This window comes from Capricornis sumatraensis, chromosome 14 (assembly GCF_032405125.1).
Source record: "Capricornis sumatraensis isolate serow.1 chromosome 14, serow.2, whole genome shotgun sequence".
Taxonomy (NCBI): Eukaryota; Metazoa; Chordata; class Mammalia; order Artiodactyla; family Bovidae; genus Capricornis; species Capricornis sumatraensis.
This window is the reverse complement of record NC_091082.1, coordinates 15,273,495-15,293,986: the sequence shown is the minus strand read 5'-3', so window position 1 is coordinate 15,293,986 and position 20,492 is coordinate 15,273,495. Positions and strand designations below refer to the sequence as shown.

The following is a 20,492-nucleotide window of genomic DNA, read 5'->3' as shown; positions in this document are numbered from 1 at the left end:
GGAGAAGGGGACGACCAAGGATGAGATGGCTGGACGGCATCACGGACTCGATGGACGTGAATCTGAGTGAACTCTGGGAGATGGTGATGAACAGGGAGGCCTGGCGTGCTGTGATTCATGGGGTCGCAAAGAGTCGGACACGACTGAGTGACTGAACTGAACTGAATGTAAGTTTTTGTGTTACTCTCTCCATACATCTTACCGTCTCCTCCCTTCTCCCCATGTCTATAATTCTATTCTCTACGTCTGTTTCTCCATTGTTGCCCTGTAAATAAGTTCTTCAGTCCCATTTTTTCTAGATTCTGTACATATGCATTAGAATATGACATTTATCTTTCTCTTTCTGACTCACTTCACTCTGTATAATAGGTTCTAGGTTCATCTACCTCATCAGAATTGACTGAAATGCATCCCTTTTTATGACTGAGTAATATTCCATTGTGTCTATGTACAACAACTTCTTTATCCATTCATCTGTTGATGGACATCTACGTTGCTTCCATGTTCTGGCTATTGTAAACAGCGCTGTAATGAACAATGGGATACATGTGTCTTTTTCAGTTTTGGTTTCCTCAGGATTTATGCCTAGGAGTGGGATTTCTGGGTCATATGGTGGTTTTATTCCTAGTTTTTTAAGGAATCTCCATACCGTCTTCTATAGTGGCTGTATGAATTTACATTCCCACCAACAGTGCAACAGTGTTCCCTTTTCTCCACACCCTCTCCTCCAGCATTTATTGTTTGTATATTTGGACGATGGCCATTCTGACTGCTGTGAGGTGATATCTCATTGTAGTTTCGATCTGCATTTCTCTAATAATTAGCAATGTTGAGCATCTTTTCAAGTGTTTGTTAGCCATCTGTATAGTGAGATGCTTAAGTTAAAGTAAGTAATGAAAGTAAGAAATGCTTTCCTAGGGTTGAAAATAAACAAGACAAGAATTAGTAGAGCTAGGAAACATTAGAAAAAGGAATAATAAAATAAATAAAAGTATTTAAGAGTAAAATTTTTAAGAGAAAAGTGAAAGAAAATTATAGATTAGCTCAGACTCATGGTGTGTGTATGTGTGTGAATTAAAGTGCATTTCAAGTTAGTGAATACATCTACATTTGAAAATATTATAAGGCATTTATCCAAATCACTGGAATACTTATTATTATTTTATTTATAAATTTAAGTATATTGACACAAACGTTTTCTGAAGCAGTGTCCTCCACTAAAAAATAATGCAGCAGTAAAAAATGATGGAAAAAGAGCTACGTTAGTCCATGTGCCATGCCATATAGAAGTACTTGCCATTAACTATGAACAATTCACTCAACACATTTCTAATTTTTTCTAATTAATGCAGTGATAATAAATTTCTAACTTAATTTCCACTCTGCTACATGTGGAGAACAGCCCAAGTTCACACACAGCTAGTAAAAGCAGGAGCCAACTTCAAACACAGATTATGTGGTCCCAAGTCTAGTGCTTATCTGGTCAGGAAAAATAATTGGATAACTGCTTCTTCTAGGAACAGAGACAGAAAGAATGTAAATAATGGGTAAAACACAGAAGAGTCTAAAATCCAGCAACAAGAAAATGACTTGGTATGGCAGACATCAAAAATCCACTATATATAATAAGTTCTAAGTTCATCCACCTAATTAAAACTGACTCAGATGCATTCACTTTTATGGCTGAGTAATATCCCATCATGTATATATACCACAACTTCTTTATCCTTTCATCTGTTGATGGACATCTAGGTTGCTTCCATGTTCTAGCTATTGTAAATAGTGTTGCAGTGAACAATGGGATACATGTGTCTCTTTCAATTTTGCTTTCCTCAGGGTATAGGCCTAGGAGTGGGACTGCTGGGTCATATGGTGGTTTTATTCCTAGTTTTTTGAGGAATCTCTATAACAAACATCTTCCATAGAAGCTTTACCAATTTACATTCCCACCAACATGATACTCTAACATATATATGCAGAATCTAAAAAATGGTACTGAAGAATTTATTTACAGAGCTACAGTGAAGAAACAGACACAGAAAACAGACTTATGGACATGGGGAGAGGGGAGGAGAGGATGAGATATATGGAAAGAGTAACATTAGTATGGAAACTTACATTACCATATGTAAAATAGATAGCCAACGGGAATTTGCTATAGCTCAGGAAACTTAAACAGGGGCTCTTTATCAACCTATAGAGGTCAGATGGGGTGGGATAGGGTGGGAGATGGGAGGGAGTTTCTAAAAGGAGGGGATATATGTATACCTATGGCTGATTCATGTTGAGGTTTGACAGAAAACAGTAAAATTCTGTAAAGCAATTATCCTTCAATAAAAAATGAATTAATTTAAAAAATCCACTATATATGCATCATGCAAAGAAAACAATCATTTATCTGTATGTATTATGCAAGATCTTGAAGGAAGAGAATTTGGATACAGCATATCCACCAATAAGTCATTAAATCCAAGAATAGGTATGAAAAGCTCACATCCACTTTCTGAGAAATCTTTCTTGGATGTTTGCTGACTCATTCCTAGCACCTAGGCTAAGGAAATGTCTAATTCTGGGAGATAAGGAGGGGAGGATCTGGCAGATAATCAGTTTGTTCTTCATGTTTAGGAATTAGAACACCAAACTCATAAAACACAAATGTGCCCTCCATTAACCTCAGAGTACTCACTGAAACCTAAAGATTTAATGAGTTCTCCAAGGTCATGTGCAGAAAAAGAGGAAAGTCTATACACATAGTTTTGACAAATGCCTGGTTTGGGTTTCAAGTGTCAGTTCCCATGTTGAGTCTCAAACAAAGCACTTTGGGATCTCAAAGCAGGTGTTGGAAAAGAGAGAAGTGGCCAGAAATTGGCAGAGGCTCCTTCAGTGAAATCTAATGATTAAAAAGAGAGAGAGAGAGAGAGAGAGAGAGGGGCTCTGGTGTCAGAATTTGATTAAGTTCAAATATAGGTCTGCTGCTTCCTAAGTTTTTATTTTATCAAGTTAAGTGTCTCAGCCTCTGCTCATTTACAAATGGGAGTAAAATCATCTGCCATGTTACCTTGCTGTGTGGATTAAATAAAAAAGTGTTCAGCATTGGGCAGAGATCAAGATTAACACTCTTGGGGGGACAATCTGCAGTGAAGCTTAGGCCACACTTAAATCATGGTGTACTTCCTGGAATTCAAAGACAATGGCACGTCCTAGGATAGGAGGTAAATCCCTGCCTCTCCTTGAGGTCCTGAGTTATAGAGCCAATCTCAGGACAGGAAATTAGAGACAAACTTTCAGATGGAAGATCACAGTATCAGCATCTAAAATGAGATGGTACTGGGACTTCCTAGGTGGTCCAGAGGTTGAGATTTCCTCTTCCAATGCGGGGGATGTGGATTCGACTCTTGGTCTAGGAGCTAGGATCTCACATGCCTTGGGGCCAAAAAAACAAAACATAAAATGGAAGCAATATCGTAACAAATTCAATAAAGATTTAAAATAATTATTTTTAATAAAATGAGTTGTTATAGGCAGAAACTGAACGGAACAAAGAGGAGGAAAAGAAACACACCAGGATAAATAAGAGTTATTCATAAAATGAAAACTGACAAGAGAATTTTGACATGTAAGAAACAATGAACCCAGTTAAAGCTTCTATAATGTTTAAACAAATTACAACTAAAATAAAATGCCAGTGATTTTGGCTAAAAGAGATTTTTAGTAAGAACAGGCTCGATCAAAGAGTGAGGAAAAACTGAGAGACATGGATAAGGAATAGAATGGACATCATATTTGAACGCTTCTGAGAGTTTAACAGCAAGAATGATATAAGAAAAATAGAATAAGAGGGGAATGTTTCTTGAGGTTTGAGGAAATCTGAACATATTTGAGGGTTGAGAGAGAGAACCAAAACAAAAAAAAAAAAAAGGGAAAGAACAGAATTGTGGAAGAAAAAAAATAGAATTACAAGGATAAATATATTTTAATGTCTAAAGTGCAGTTAGAGCTCTTTCTTCATAAAAGGATTTTGAGGAGATGCTTATATTAGAAAACTCAGCAAACTAGAGGGAAGAAGCTTAGTTTACATAGGGAAATAACTGGAGGACTTTAGGACCTAGAATAGTAATTACGAGAAAGAAAGCAATTACAGGAAGAAAGTTACAAGTCAACTTCCAATTGGCTACAAAAATTCAGAAATGAGGCAAACCTTTGACTTTCTGGATCTATAAGAGTAAGTTAGAGAAAAGAGGAGATAGTAAAGCTTGACATCTGAACTAAAAGTGCACAACATATGAATCGACATGGAAAACTACAACAGAGCCAAAAATCTACATTCAAAAAAATTAACTCCACTTTCAAACATGAAGCTACACAGTTTTTAGCCAAATGCAAACTCCTCTTAGGGACATGGTGTGACCACTAACCACTGTGGACCAGGTCTAGATTCACACTTGAGAAATGCCTTTAGGAGAGGCAAAGTGAACCAATTTGGCTTGTGTCATGTTCCTAAAATACTTCCTGAAATAATGTCTGCCAGTGCATTATAAATAAAATGAAAACTTGTCAATCAGATCAAGTCAAATACTGGTACAAATGAAAAATTTTAGAAATATATGCTTAAACTCATCAGTAACTTTTCAAAGCATTACAAAAGATACTCTAATAAGTAAACCATAAAAACTCTAAGATAAGCTTCCCAAACCTTGTCTTGGCCAGCACTATGTTCTGCATTAACTAGAATTTCAATTTGCATCACCTGCAGGCAGCCATGGTCGCTGGTACTGCTGAGCAGCTTCACGATAAACAAATGTTACCACTGTCTATGTACCATCATGCGAAAAATGTCAGAAAGCAGCCAAAACATTCTTACAGCCCAAAGAGAAGCTTCTTTAGCACATATCTTGTAAATTCCAAAGGAATCAATATGTAGAAAAAAATTAGAATATTTAAGAATATAACAAAGCTAGAGCTTATTAAACCTTAAATAACTAATGTAGAGTGCTCAGAATAATTTAATAAACATTTGCATTTATTATCTGGTTTCAAATTGTAGAGAAAATACCAGTCATTCTGTCAACATTTCTGGAATTATGATAATACAGAACTCCAACAAGCTCAAAAATAAGAAGACTCATATTTTTCGTTGGTAATTTTGACACAAAAGTTTTACACTTGTGATATTATTCCACAGTAGGCTGAATTGTACCACTGCTTTGAGATTCAAAATGAAATTTTTAAAGTTGAAAATACTTATGTTTGTAATAGTTTCTTTAGTTCTATTAATGTTTGGGGGTTTGTGTTAAGTACTAAGGCCATAATGACAATTATTTAACATGATCTACATGAAGAAAGTGGAAAATAAAATAAAAAATGCAAATCACATAAAGAGAAATCAAGGTTTCAGGAATATAAATGCATAAGAAGGAATCCATCTCAGGTCCTATTGTTCCCATAACTGTCCCTAAGGGGTCCAGGCTACTTTAAGAAGCAAACTAAAGGTATGTTTTATGTCAAGATCCCCATTCCTTTTCAGTCCTAGCTGACTGCACAGAAGGTGGCACGTCCCTTAAGGACAGATAATCTACATCCAGTAAGTGACTAGCTGGTAATGACACCATGCAGTAAAGTGTGCGATTGGATCAATACATAAACATAATTGGAAGACAAATAGGTAATATTAATTTGCAATCATATTAGGGAAATATAGATACACTAACTTGAAGAGAACATATTAAACCATTTCAGCTTGTTTTCTTTTAAAATCTGAACTACTGAGTTTAACCTTTAATACTGTTTTCAATGACTCATTATATTAGACCATTTGAAGAAACGGAGACAAACAAAATACTTACTTGTGATGTTATTTCTCGACACTGACACAAAGGGAGGGAAAAGAAACACACAAATTCCAGTTTAAACAACGACTAAATGATACATTCACAAAACAATCAGCAACAGGACAATATACGACAGATACCACATAACATTTATCATCTAATTATGTGTTTGATTACTTATTATAGCGCTTTTGAATAAAATTAGGTAAAGAATAAGCTAATATTTTAAAAACTTGCCAAAAAGTTGTTAGGTTTTTTCTAAAATCATCTTTCTATGATTTGATGAAAAGTTAACGTGGTGTTAATAGAAAATAAAAAAAATTGATAAGATATAAAGGATTATATTCATGAGAAGAAACTGACATCATTATTGATATTCAATAATCATTATTGGTATTAATAGTTGTACTTTTTTTAAAATTTTAGATACTATAATAAGATTATTTTTCACCCCTACATATACATTCAAGTAACTGTATAGAAATATTCTGAGTTTTCAAATATGTTATAAAGGTTAAAAACTGATCTACCCAGTCAATATATAAGCCCTAAACATTTAGGGGTTATAAAAATCATGTTATCTTGTTCTTCAGTTCTACGGAATAACATGAGCTTCATCCTTCAAAAGGCAGAAGTGAAATTTTCAATTATAATTTTTGTTGTAATATAATTCAAGTCTAACCCACTATTTAGGATTGTCACTATTGTTACAAATATTAAGAAACACATTAAAAATATATGAATTTAGGCTTGTTGGAACTGTTTGTCTCCAGATTCTTAACACTTCTTAACAAAATGGAATAACACTGACAAGAAAATGGTAGAGAAGTTTCAAAACTTTTTATCTTAAGCCTTACTAAAATATTTATATTAATGTAATTTGGAGGCTTTCCTGGTGGTTAAAATGGCAAAGAATCAGCCTGCAATGCAGGAGACCTGGATTCAATCCCTCGGTTGGGAAGATATCCTGGAGAAGGGAATGGCTACCCACTCCAGTATTGTGGCCTGGAGGATCCCATGGACAGAGGAGCCTGGTGGGCTACAGTCCATGGGTCACAAAGAGTCAGACACGAATAAGCCTGCTTTTATAAAGTGAGATTTTATTGAGTACCACCTTTTTTGGTACTTTAGCATCTTGTAAAACTATAAAGCGAGAAAATGTTCATCATGTTATCTATCTCTTAAATATCTCTAAATATTAAATCTCATATAAAGAAACATATAATATACTCACTCTGTAAACAATGATCAGGAAAAACAAATCTTTCTATAGATGAATTTACATCTTTTTGTGTATCAAACTACAATTATTATATAACTCAACAGTTTTATTTTTGCCTTATTTGCCAGAAAAATAAAAGTAGAATTCCTTTTCAACTATAGCAGTCAGGTCATTTTAGATGTAAAGTAAGTTTAATTTCTTGCCCTTACTAATATATTTTACTGTAAAAGTACTCGAAGTTTATTGTAATCTTTAAACTGCCTCTTTTTTTTTCTGTAATAGGTAGTATATAAAATTTAAACAAAAATATGTGTTCCAAAAGATGAACTGAACTCAGTATAGGAAGACAGCAGATATTATCTTCATTTAGCTTAGAATTCTTTTATTTTTTCCAAGGATATGTGCTTTAAATATAAGCTGGAGGTTTGAGGATTTATAAATATTTTGCTGATTTGTGATGGGAAGAACTGAGATGTAATGTTAAATGCTCCTTGATGACAGTACGAATATTCAATTATCTTTTCCCTATCTACACTGTTAACAGCATACAACAAAGACTCTTCATAATATAAAATGACAAACATGGATATGAACTTGACCAATGGAAGGATTAACTGTTTTCAAGTTTACAAAATCCATATTACAAGATAAAAACAGGAATAGTATTCTGCTATGTGGAAATCTTCTTTGTCTTTATCAAGCTTGAGTAAGACATGGTTAGTTGCTTAGGTGTGAAAGCACCTTTTCTCTTAACCGTTAATCAAATAATATTTTTTGGATGCAATATTTTTAAACTTTTAGGCATATCTGCCAAGCTGTCTTACACATTTAACTGTCTGGAATGTTTTTCCCATCAGTCATTCCTGATTTTTTCCAGTTTGGTCCTGCTCGTTGTGGTGTGAACCACGGGGACCACAGCCAATGAAAAACTCAGATTCAGCTGCAGAAATGGCAATAAAACATCTTTTAGCACCTCTGAAGCTGCAGTGAAACCAGCAAAGAGCATCTCAGAAAAACGGAACTATTTTCCTCTAGCCTCAATATCACTTACTTAAATGTCAAACTATAAATTGTAACAAGAAAAGAAAAATCTACTCCATTATCTTTATGCTTCCTATAAAGTTCTTCTTTTCCACACACAGATTCATTGATTTTAATCACAAGCTGATGTAACGATTACATGACTATTAAAATGCATGCAATTAATCTAAGTCTCATAGTTGAGGTTCTGTTTCACATAAGACCAAAGAAAGAAGTGATTAAACAAAATTTTGAATAACTTTGAGGTATCTGAAGAAGATAAATATTTCAAGAATATAAACCATAATTTATAATCACACAGTGTAACCAAATTAAAATATAGATATGTTTTCAGTCATATGCAGGCACTGTAAATTTTGTTCCATTTTTAATAAGCTCTAGTTTGCTATTATGATTATTGAGACAGAGTCTGGCACTGCTCCTGGGGTTTTCTCCTTGGCTCCAAAGTAGTTCTCAACCTAGAGTTTGAAAAAATGTGAGTTTCGTGCTCCCTAACTTATCTCTGTTTCCTTCTTTCCAAATGCTAATATACTGGAGTTTAAGATTATATTAAAAACTAGATTGCTTGCCCTGAGAACTTTTCTTATGTGTCAAAAGGTTACTTAGAATTAATTTATTTCCTTAAAACCTACAAAAAGCATTCAGAGTCCAAACCCTAGAATATCACTTTTGCCAAAAATACTTCATGAAATTTCTGACATAATTTAATGGCCAATATTTCAGAAATAAGTTTCTAGGTTTAGGAATCACAGTTTTCAGTCACATTAAACATCAAGACAGGAATATGTGGATATTTCCAAACCTCAGATGTAGTAAGCTTTTGAGATTCCGTCCTGTAGATACCAATGGGAACATCTCCAGTAGAGGAGCATAACTTCTGATAAAGTCTGGCGTAAGTCCTAATCCATAGGTCATCCTCTGTGATCTTCATCTGTAATAAATATAATTGGATTACTTACATACCAAATTTTTAAGAAATAAAAAACTCAATGGTTATTTTTCATTCCTTAAAAGTAGATTTCATTGATATTTTAAAATCTCAAAGCACCATTTCTTAAGCATTTACCAGATATTAAAGTTATTTACTGCCATCTTAAACCTTATCCGTCAGGTTAACTCAAACTTAAGAAACCCACTGCTCAATTTGCGGCAGCATGGCATTGCGTTAGTTCCATCTCAGTGGGTGACATCACTGGTAACTGACTGGGAATTGTTGGAAACCTGTATGTAAGGACTTGTTTGAATGTTGCGATGACTAGAGGATGCTACTGGGACTTAGTGGACAGGGTCTGCTGATGCTACAAATTCTGAAGTGTAAAGGACACTCCAGCACAAAAAGGAATAGTCCATCCAAAGCTCTATAGCATCCCTGCTGAGAAAGGCGTGCAACAGAAGGAGCTCAGGACTCCGGGACAGGAGGCGTAAGTGCTGCTTCCTCTCTGCTAACCACGAATTGCAACTGTTAATAAGTCACTTAATGAAATACACTTGGGCATAGCACACTCTTTCCTGAAACAGAGAGGTGAGAGAATTCCCTGGTGGTCCAGTGGTTAGGATTTCATGCTTCCCCTACAGGAGGCCCGGTCAGGGAACTAAGATCCCTCAAGCTGTGGGGCATGGCCAAAGATAAGAAAGAAAAACAAAAACCAGAAGTTAAACAACATGATCAGTGTTTCCCTTGGCAGTATGACATCCTATGTCAGAAACTGTTCATCTCAAATGCCAGCTAGGGAAAAAAAAAAAAAAAACCTTGTGAATTTTGCTCTGAATGGCTATCTGCAAGATCATTAATTTAAATAATGTTTTCTCTAAACATTTTTAAATTAATTTAAAAAACCAGGATACTATGCTTTGAGCACATGTTAGAAAAATGAATAAATAAATAATATAGAGGAGTCAGCCAAAGAGCATGATAGATGGATTTAAGAACTGCCCGCCAGAATCATCTTCCACTTCAGACAGCAGTAACTTACAGAGCAAAGAAACCCCGATCCTGGTGTAGTGTCCAATCCCAACAGAAGTCTGGTAATAGAAATCATATAGTCCTTCACAAATGACTGTAACAGAAATAAAATATGCATTTATCGTGTGTATGAAAAACAGAATAGCTTGGAGTGTGAATATGTTATCACATCTTACAGGTTATATTAACGGTTATCATGGCATTGCTGTTATTTAGTGAGTAAAGTCACGCCGGACTCTTTTGCGACCTGATGGACTGTAGTCACCCATGGGATTTCCCAGGCAAAATACTGGAGTGGGTTGCCACTTCCTTCTAGGGGGATGTTCCTGGCCCAGGGATTGAACCTGCATTTTCAGCATTGGCAGGCAGATTCTTTACCACTGAGCCACCAGGGAAGCACTGTCATATCACTGAAAGTGAAAGTGTTAGTCACTCAGTTGTGTCTGACTCTTTGTGACCCCATGGACTATATAGCCCACCAGGCTCCTCGGTCCATGGAATTCTCCAGGCAAAAATACTGAAGTGGATTGCCATTCCCTTCTCTAGGGGGTCTTTCCGACCCAAGAATTAAACCTGGGTGTCCTGCATTAGCAGGCAGATTCTTAGCAGTCTGAGCCACCAGGGAAGCCCACTTTAGGTGGTGGTAGTTTAGCCACTAGGTTGTGTCTCACTCTTGCGACCCCATGGTCTAGCCTGCCAGACAGACTCCTCTGTCGCTGGGATTCTCCGGGCAAGAATACTGGAGTGGGTTTGGAGCCATTTTCTTCTCCAGTCATTCAGCTTCCATTAAAAAAAGAAATAAAAATCGATCTTGTCAGTGTGCTAAATACACATGTACAGTTAAGCTGTCCTCAAAAAGTATGAGAAATTATTATTTTCTAGGATGTCATGATATGTTTAAATTTTATAGATGGTATTGGACATGAGGAAAACAATTTTATATTTTTAATAACAAAAACTATAAGCTGAACAAAAGAGTATATTTTTTAAAAGTTTGTAATGACTAAAATTTATAATCAAATATTTCAACTAGTTTTTTTGTTGTTGATTTTTGTTTAAAGCCCTATGAATATCTTTTTGTTTCCTTAATGGATATATTTAAAAATTATCTGAATACTTGAATCAAAGAATATGAAATATTGCTGCTGTTCAGCTTCTGGCAGAGTTAAAAAAATTAGTGTATTTGTATAAAATAAAATCCCTGTGACCTTAGCAATGATGAAATGACAATGTGAAACTCTGGCATTCAGAAACAAACTGAATGGTTCTTAGAGGCTGTACAATTTTCCTTACATGTTTCTATAGTAGGCAAAATTATCAGATGTTGAAAATATCCTTGATTTGTCAGTTTATTGACATGATTTGGTATCATTTTTTAAAAATGTGCATTAGAAAGAAAGGTGTCTTTTTCTTAACCTAGTAATTTTTTCTTAACTTTTATTTATAGTCCAGTTACATATGTAAAGGAATATGTAAATGAATCCAAATGTCACATGAATCATTGTGTCAAAGAATGCCTAATATCATTTCTGGTGTCAAAGAATGCCTAATATCATCTGGCATCAAAGAATACCTAATATCATCTGGTGTCAAAGAACTGGTGTCAAAGAATGCCTAACATAATTTCATAGATTATTCTGAAAAATAATTTTTTTCTTCCAATGTTTTTCATAGGCACATTTAGATCATTCATTAAATACATGAAATAAAATATTGGGTTACTTCCAGAGCCAATATAAGTTGACAGTTACATGAGAAACACTAGTTGTATCATTCGTTTGATAGAATCCAAACAAAATAGAAAATAAATGCTTTAGAGAGCAGCAGGAAACACTGAGTACCTGATAAAGAAGTGTGTCCAACATGCTGATACTGAACACCCTCCCAGCAGCAAAAGGCAGTCGGAATATGAAGGCCAAGTTAGAACCTCGTTCTCTTTCTTTCTGTTCAGAAATTTGAAAAAGAATAATTTGTGAGCATCCTCTATCTTTTGCTTTTGTGAAGAAAGTAATTTTTGTCTTGTGGTTCTTAGCTGTGAATGCATCATGACTTCACCTTTAATTGTACTGTTAATATCGCTTTACTTTTCATTAATGTGCATGCATGCTCAGTCGTGTCTGACTCTTTTGCAACCCCCATGGACTGGAGTCCGCTGGGCTCCTCTGTCCATGGGATTACCCAGGCAAGAGTACAGGAGTGGGTTTCCATTTCCTTCTCTAGGGGATCTTCCCAACCCAGGAAGCAAACCCACATCTCCTGCATTGGCAGGATTCTTTACCATTGAGCCACCTGGGAGGCCCCTTTCATAATCATGTTTTCTTCACTAAAATACCCAATGGTTAAGAAAGCTGGATCCTTTCATACATTAAACATTTATTTACCCTTTGTACATATTTCTTAACAGGATTTGAAGTAATGTTAATAAAAAGAACAAACACAATATCATTATTACATCAAATTTGGAAAAATCCCTAAAGCCACATAATGTACTATAATATCTAGAATATCAGCTTTTGAATATTCTCATATGTGAGGACACAGAACACAGGCAAGTAGGAGTGATCGCAACCAGTGGATTCTAGCTTTCTGTCATTTGAGTTTTAATTTGTCAATCTGCTTTCAAGTTGTGCCAGCCATACATTTTCTCTGTCATAAAAGACAGAAATGGTAGAGACCTAACAGAAGCAGAAGGTATTAAGAAGAAGTGGCAAGAATACACAGAAGAACTGTACAAAAAGATCTTAACGACCCAGATGACCATGATGGTGTGATCACTCACCTAGAGCCAGACATCCTGAAATGTGAAGTAAAGCGGACTTTACGAAGCATCAGTACAAGCAAAGCTAGTGCAGACAATGGAATTCCAGTTGAGCTATTTCAAATCCTAAGAGATGCTGCTGCACTCAATATACCAGCAAATTTGCAAATGTGGAAAACTCAGCAGTGATCACAGGACTTAAAAGGTCAGTTTTCATCCAAATCCCAAAGAAAGGCAATGCCAAAGAATGTTCAAACTACTGCACAATTGCACTCGTCTCACACTCTAGTCAAATAGTGCTCAAAATTCGCCAAGCGAGGCTTCAATAGTACGTGAACCAAGAACCTCCAAATGTCCAAGCTGGATTTAGAAAAGGCAGAGGAACCAGAGATCAAATTTCCAACATATGATGGATCACAGAAATAGCAAGAGAGTTCCAGAAAGACATCTACTTCTGCTTTACTAACTATGCCAAAGTCTTTGACTGTGTGGGTCACAAAAAAACTGCGGAAAATTTTTCAGGAGACAGAAATACCAGACCACCTTACCTGCTTCCTGAGAAATCTGTATGCAGATCAAGAAGCAATAGTTAGAACCGGATCGTGAAAAAGTTGGCTTAAAGCTCAACATTCAGAAAACTAAGATCATGGCATCTGGTACCATCACTTCATGGGAAATAGATGGGGAAACAGTGGAAACAGTGTCAGGCTTTATTTTTGGGAGCTCCAAAATCACTGCAGATGGTGATTGCAGCCATGAAATGAAAAGATGCTTACTCCTTGGAAGGAAAGTTATGACCAACCTAGATAGCATATTTAAAAGCAGAGACATTACTTTGCTAACAAAGTTCTGTCTAGTGAAGGCTATGGTTTTTCCAGTGGTCATGTATGGATGTGAGAGTTGGACTGTGAAGAAAGCTGAGCACCAAAGAATTGATGCTTTTGATCTGTGGTGTTGGAGAAGACTCTTGAGAGTCCCTTGGACTGCAAGGAGATCAGTCCTGGGTGTTCATCAGAAGGACTGATGCTAAAGCTGAACTTCCAATACTTTGGCCACCTCAAGAGAAGAGTTGACTCATTGAAAAAGACTCTGATGCTGGGAAGGACTGGGGGCAGGAGGAGAAGGGGATGACAGAAGATGAGATGGATGGCATCACCAACTCAATGGACATGAGTTTGAGTAAACTCCAGGAGTTGGCAATGGACAGGAAGGCCTGGCGTGCTGCGATTCATGGGGTTGCAGAGAGTCGGACACAACTGAGTGACTGAACTAAGCTGAACTGAACTGATGGAACAACAGACTGGTTCCAAGTTGAGAAAGGGGTATGTCAAGGCTTTATATCGTCACTCTGCTTATTTAATTTATATGCAGAGTACATCATGTGAAATGCTAGGCTGGATGAAGCACAAGCTGGAATCAAGATTGCCCCGAGAAATATCAATAACCTCAGATATGCAGATGATACCACCCTTATGGCAGAAAACAAAGAACTAAAGAGCTTCTTGATAAAAGTGAAATTAAAGCCATGAAATGAAAAAACACTTGCTCCTTGGAAGAAAAGCTATTACAAATGCAGACAGTGTCTTAAAATGCAAAGACATTACTTTGCTAACAAAAGTCCGTATAGTGAAATCTGTGGTTTTTCTATTAGTCATGTATGGATGTGAGTGTTGGACCGTAAAGAAGGCTGAGGGATGAAGAATTGATGCTTTTTGAATTGTGGTGCTGGAAAGGACTCTTGAGAGTCCCTTGGACTGCAGGGTGATCAAACTGGTCAATTCTAAAGGAAATCAGTCCTGAATATTCATTGAAGTACGGATGCTGAAGCTGAAGCTTCAATACTTTGGCCACCTGTCGCGAAGAACTGACTCATTTGAAAAGACCCTGATGCTGGGAAAAACTTAAGGCAGGAGGAGAAGGAGATGACAGAGGATGAGATGGTTGGATAGCATCCCTGACTCAATCTTCAGGAGTTGGTGTTGGACAGGGAAGCCTGGCGTTCTGCAATCCATGGGGTTGCAAATAGTCGGACACGACTGATTTACTGAACTCAGTTGACTGAGCCATACCAAACTGCAGCTAAAATTCTGTAAATGACCCCCAAAAGTGTGTTCAAACCAGAAAGAGAAACACAAATATCATATATTAAGGCATATATGTGGAATCTAGAAAAATGGGATAGATGAACCTATTTGCAGGGCAGGAATAGAGACACCAATATAACGAACAAGTATATGGACACTGAGGGTTAAAGTGGGGGTGGGATGAAATGGGAGATTGGGATTAACATATATATATATATATATATATATATATATATATACTATTGATACTATTACAAAATAGATAACTAATGAGAACCTACTGTAAAGCACAAGGGGAAATAAAAGGAAATAAACTGTGTTTTTAGGACATGTATTTGTTAATCTTAAAAAAAGGATTCCAGTATATAGTAGGTGCAAAAAACACTGCTTGAATCCACTTATATGAGGTACCTAGAATTTCAAATTCAGAGTCAGAAAGGACTCTGGCAGATGCCAGGAGTCAGGGACTCGGGGTAGGAGAGGTACGGGGAGTTAGTCTTTAGAGGGGATAGAGGTTCCGTTTAGGAAGGTGAAACATCCCAGAGATGGATGACAGTGACTGTTGCAGAATATGAATGCACTTAGTGTCCCTGAACTGTGCAGTTAAATATGCTTAAAACAGCACATTTCATATGACTTTTACCACAGGGGGAAAAAAAAAAAACAAAGAAACAATGTGAAAAAGTATGTGTTTGTGTGTATAATGGTGTATGAGGGTTTCTTTTGAAAAATTTGGTTGCTATTATTGCCCATTAATAAGCAAAGGCCTAAGAGCAAATGTTTGTGTAAGATTGGGACGAATTTCTTAAGGATGAAACTTCACCTTGTACTTAAGTGGTCACCTCAAAGATGCTTCTTTCTTTTTTTGCCAGCTTCCCCTTACCAGGAAAGACCGACATAGAAAAGCAAATGAAAACATCAGCCCTCACTCTGAGGCAATGGAAGAGGGCTCCAGTCTCCAATGCAGCAAATTTGAGAGATCTCAGGGGAAGGGATGGCTCTGGGTCGATCTCTTTAGGAATGGGTGCGAGGGCATACTGTTGACAGAGGGGGTCTTGGAGATAAACAGGGCAGCTGCCGCTGCTTGTTGTAATGATGGTACTAGAGCAACTAGACCCTTGGGCTTTCCCTGGACAGACAGATGAGGCGGGGCTTAGCATCAACCCTGTCAGGGAGAAAGAGGAGTTACTCCACCACATCTATCATGTCTACTAGTTGAGAAGACTGTCCAGAGTATAAGGACATCCTGACTTGAAATGTAGGGAGAAGGAAGGATATGCAAGTGGGGCCCCCTTGGTATCTGTGGCCATTATATCACAATACAGTCACTGACTTATTAGCTTTGGAGTCAACAAGGCTATTTGAACCATCTAGATAGGTGGCTCCAAATGAGCTGTCTTGCTACAGAAATAGGTAGGATTTCCTATGAACCTGGGGCCACATGTGGTTCTTCAGTTCAGTTCAGTTGCTCAGTCATGTCCGACTCTTTGTGACCCCATGAACCGCAGCAAGCCAGGCCTCCCTGTCCATCACCAACTCCCGGAGTCCACCCAAACTCATGTCCATCAAGTCAGTAATGCCATCCAATCATCTCATCCTCTGTCATCCCGTTCTCCTGCCCTCAATCTTTCCACCATCACGGTCTTTTCAGGTGAGTCAGCTCTTCGCATCAGGTGGCCAAAGTATTGGAGTTTCAGCTTCAACATCAGTCCATTCAATGAACACCCAAGACTGATCTCCTTTAGGATGGAGTGGTTGGATCTCCTAGCAGTCCAAGGGACTCTCAGAGTCTTCTCCAACACCACAGTTCAAAAGCATCAATTCTTCGGTGCTCAGCTTTCTTTCTAGTCCAACTCTCACATCCACACATGGCCACTGGAAAAACCAGAGCCTTCACTAGACGGATCTTTGTTGGCAAAGTAATGTCTTTGCTTTTGAATATGCTATCTAGGTTGGTCATAACTTTCCTTCCAAGGAGTAAGCATCTTTTCATTTCATGGCTGCAATCACCATCTGCAGTGATTTTGCAGCCCAGAAAAATAGCCATTGTTTCCACCGTTTCCCCAACTATTTCCCATGAAGTGATGGGACCGGATGCTCTGATTTAGTTTTCTGAATGTTGAGCTTTAAGCCAACTTTTTCACTCTCTTCTTTCACTTTCATCAAGAGGCTCTTTAGTTCTTCTTCACTTTCTGCCATAAGGGTGGTGTCCTCTGCATATCTGAAGTTATTGATATTTCTCCTGGCAATCTTGATTCCAACTTGTGCTTCCTCCAGCCGAGGGATTCTCAGGATGTATTCTGCATGTGTTTCTTAAGTTGTGCCAAATGCCTAGCACACAGTCAATGACATTTTATTGAACAAATGAATAAATCTTTTTCTACTTACAGTCGTTATCTACATCTAAAGAAAGTTTGTTGCATAAAGTTTATAACATTTGTATGAAGAGGCAAGAAACAAACACCTTGAGGTTACCTCAACACCCCTCTCTTCTCACTTCAGTTCTTTAATGGAGGTTTGAAGGTGGGAAAAAACTGCTAAGTTTGGGTTATGCAAAGTTCTCTGACTTTAGTGTGTCTTTTGACTATTGTGTTTTACAAGGTACAATAATAAATATTTCTGTGATTTCTTCTAGTACAAACATATACTGCATTAATTTTTGGGGGGGCATACTTGTTTCTTGGTATAATTCTGGATTCAGTTAAAGTTTCAGCAATGATTTTGTGTTTTCCTAAGATCCACTCATCTAAAACTTTGTTGTTGTTTATTTGCTAAGTCATGTCTGACTCTCACAACCCCTTGGACTGCAGCCCAGTACGCTCCTCTGCTCATGGGATTTTCCAGGCAAGAGTACTGGAGTGGGTTCCATTTTCTTCTCCAGGGGATTTTTTCATCCAAGGGATTGACACTTATCTAAAAATACCTAAAAGATATAGCAGACATCCAAATCAGAGATCCCAGACACTTTAATATCCTTGGTCTTACCTATCTCTTCCACTTGGTTTGCTATCGTGAACACATGGTTTTGTTGGAAGAAGGAATTTTTTCTGGCATAAATTGTATTTTCTTTACTGTGTCCAGCCAGTGACATACGGAATGAGCTGATAGCATGGCTGGACTTAGCAGATTCTGCCCAGACCCTACACATAGTAATACTGTAACCCCAAATCTCGTGGCTTTTCCTACCATTCACCCTGCTTGACCTTCTTTACAGGGTATAACATGATATCTTCTCATCTTTTTCCACTCTTTTCCTCCTTCTTTCTCCCCACCCCTACTCTACTTCACTAACAGCCCTCAAATCTTCTTTCCAAATTCTCATGTCCTGGTCGAGCTAACTCTGCCTTTCCTCTCATAAATTTTCTTGCCCAGGGAGTGACCTTTGGAATTCAAGTACAGGAAATCCTAACAGTAAAATACAAGCGTCTTCAACGTGTTGCTAGAGTCTTGCGTATCCTGCTTACGGCTTTCCTAGGAAAGAGTCTCAGGGGTGGCCTAGCAGCTCTGAATCTGTATCTCTTCCAGAACAGGGTTCTTATTAGACCTTCTCACTGAAGTGTGTGGTTAGGAACTGAAGTGACAGAGGACCCTGAGTCGTCAGTGGCTTTAAATCGATCTCTCTTTCTTTTACTTCTTCTTCGTGTTGCACACAAGAAGGAGGCAGTTCCAGTAATAAAGAGCATTTCTTTGCATTTCCACTTTTTTCTTACTGGAAAGAGTAGGTTCCTCCCACACCCCCACACAATCACATGCACACAGACGAGTGCATGTGCATAAACACACACACATATACACGTCTGTTCCAGTCTCACTGCCAGCTGAGAGGGGTTGCATTTTCTGGACACTCCATGGGTTCATCTTGCTTATGAGGACTCAACCTTAGGCCCACATCCCCTAACACCTTTGAGTCAACCCAAGGCAAGTTCATGCTGAAGGAGTTTGGGGTGTGGGAGACCCCATTCCTTATCTTAAAGAAAAATGCAAGGTCTTCAAGGCAGTTACTACCCTCCTGCACTAAGATACACATGGTCCTCACCTTAGAAATAGAATGATAGGTTAGTTTATCATCCAAATCAAGACCTCTTGACAGGCGTGCTTAGTACATATACTGAGCACCTCCTGTCCGTTCAGCAAAGCTGGTGCAGCAGGCATCAGAAACACGGTGTGGGAGCCAAGCAGAGACGGAAATCTGGAGTCTCCCACAACTCCCACAATCTCAGGAACTTTCCAGAAGGCTCACAGAGCTCACAGAAGTGCTATGTTTAAGGACTATCATTTGAATATAAAGAATGCAAATGAACAGCAGACAAAAAGGTACACTGGGCAAGTCTGGAAGAGCCATAAGCATAGGAGCTTCTGTCTCCATGGAGTCTGAGGGCACAACCCTCCTGGCACATCAATATGTTCACCAGTCAGGAGGCTCTCTAAACCTCATTCTTCAGCGTTTTTATCGAAGTTTCATTATATAGGCATGATTAGTTACATGGAATTTACATTGTATAATATTAGATGTTATAAGTAATCAGATTATTAAAAATACACAGGAGGATGTGGGTACATAGCTATATGCAGATACTAAATCATTTCACATAAGGGACTTGAGCATCCTCAGATTTTGGTCCTGCTGAAGAGTGGGAAGGGAGGGGACTGAAACCCATTCCCCATGGACCGTGAGGGAGGACTCTATTATTGGATAAATAATATCAGTGAGGCCATGTGAATATCCAGGACCAGAAAGATAATGTGAAACAAACAAATGAACAACAACAACAAAGACAGCAACAATGAGAGAAAATCAGATTAAAAAAGCAAGCTAAAGCATGATGTTCAAGAATGTTTAGATTGGGTTTACAAATTTGAAGAAAGTAAGGGTGATATATCACATATGACCAAGAATACTGACTGTCCACCAAAACTCATTGCCCAATTCTCCTTGGGCACATGGTTGGACTACCTTTCTCAGTCTTCCCTGAAGTTAGATGTGGTCACAGGATTGAGTTCTAGCCAATGGCATCTGAGTGGAGTCTGTGTGCCACTCCCAGACCTGGTCCAGGAGAATCTCCATCTAAATAATATTGATGTGTGAACACTACTTGCTACAGTCAGTCGGATGTTAGAAGAAACACAGCAGCTCAGGCAAGAACTAACCTCAAGCTCCCAGGTGGTGCTAGTGGTAAAGAACCCTCCTGCCGACGCAGCAGATGTAAAAGACCTGGATTCCATCCCTGGGTCGGGAAGATCCCCTGAGCGAGGACATGGCAACCCCCTCGAGTATTCTTGCCTGGAGAACCCTGTGGACTGAAGAGCCTGGTGGGCTACAGTCCAAAAGGTCCCAAACAATTGGACACGACTGAAGCAATTTAGTGCACAGACTAAATAGGGAGTCAGAAAGTAAGAGCCCCCAATATTTATAAAGGGGGTGTTTCTGGATGCCTATGGTAATAGAATATACAACTGAAAAAATAGTGATTGAACAACGAAGTCCAACACTATTGTCTCAATAACCTCAAAGGAGTTTTGAAAAGATACGAGAGATAGGGGTGAGGAGGCAAAGAAATAACCTAAACATTATATTTAAGAAGGAACTTTAGATATA

The 20,492-nt window shown here is 37.9% G+C and overlaps 1 protein-coding gene across 3 annotated transcripts in view; it reads right to left on the bottom strand.

The window, feature by feature from the left end:
• The window catches only part of KCNT2 (potassium sodium-activated channel subfamily T member 2), a 437,588-nt gene that overhangs the window by 31,685 nt on the left and 385,411 nt on the right, over window positions 1–20,492 (bottom strand). For 2 of the 3 annotated variants that reach the window (XM_068985918.1, XM_068985919.1), the window contains 3 exons: window positions 11,896–11,997; window positions 10,065–10,148; window positions 8,894–9,022 (listed from right to left, as the gene is read on the bottom strand). In XM_068985918.1, coding sequence (XP_068842019.1) covers window positions 8,894–9,022; window positions 10,065–10,148; window positions 11,896–11,997 — 315 coding nt within the window. Of the gene's footprint in view, window positions 1–5,843; window positions 5,865–8,893; window positions 9,023–10,064; window positions 10,149–11,895; window positions 11,998–20,492 lie in introns of all 3 variants that reach the window. The other variant, XM_068985920.1, reaches the window with a different exon arrangement.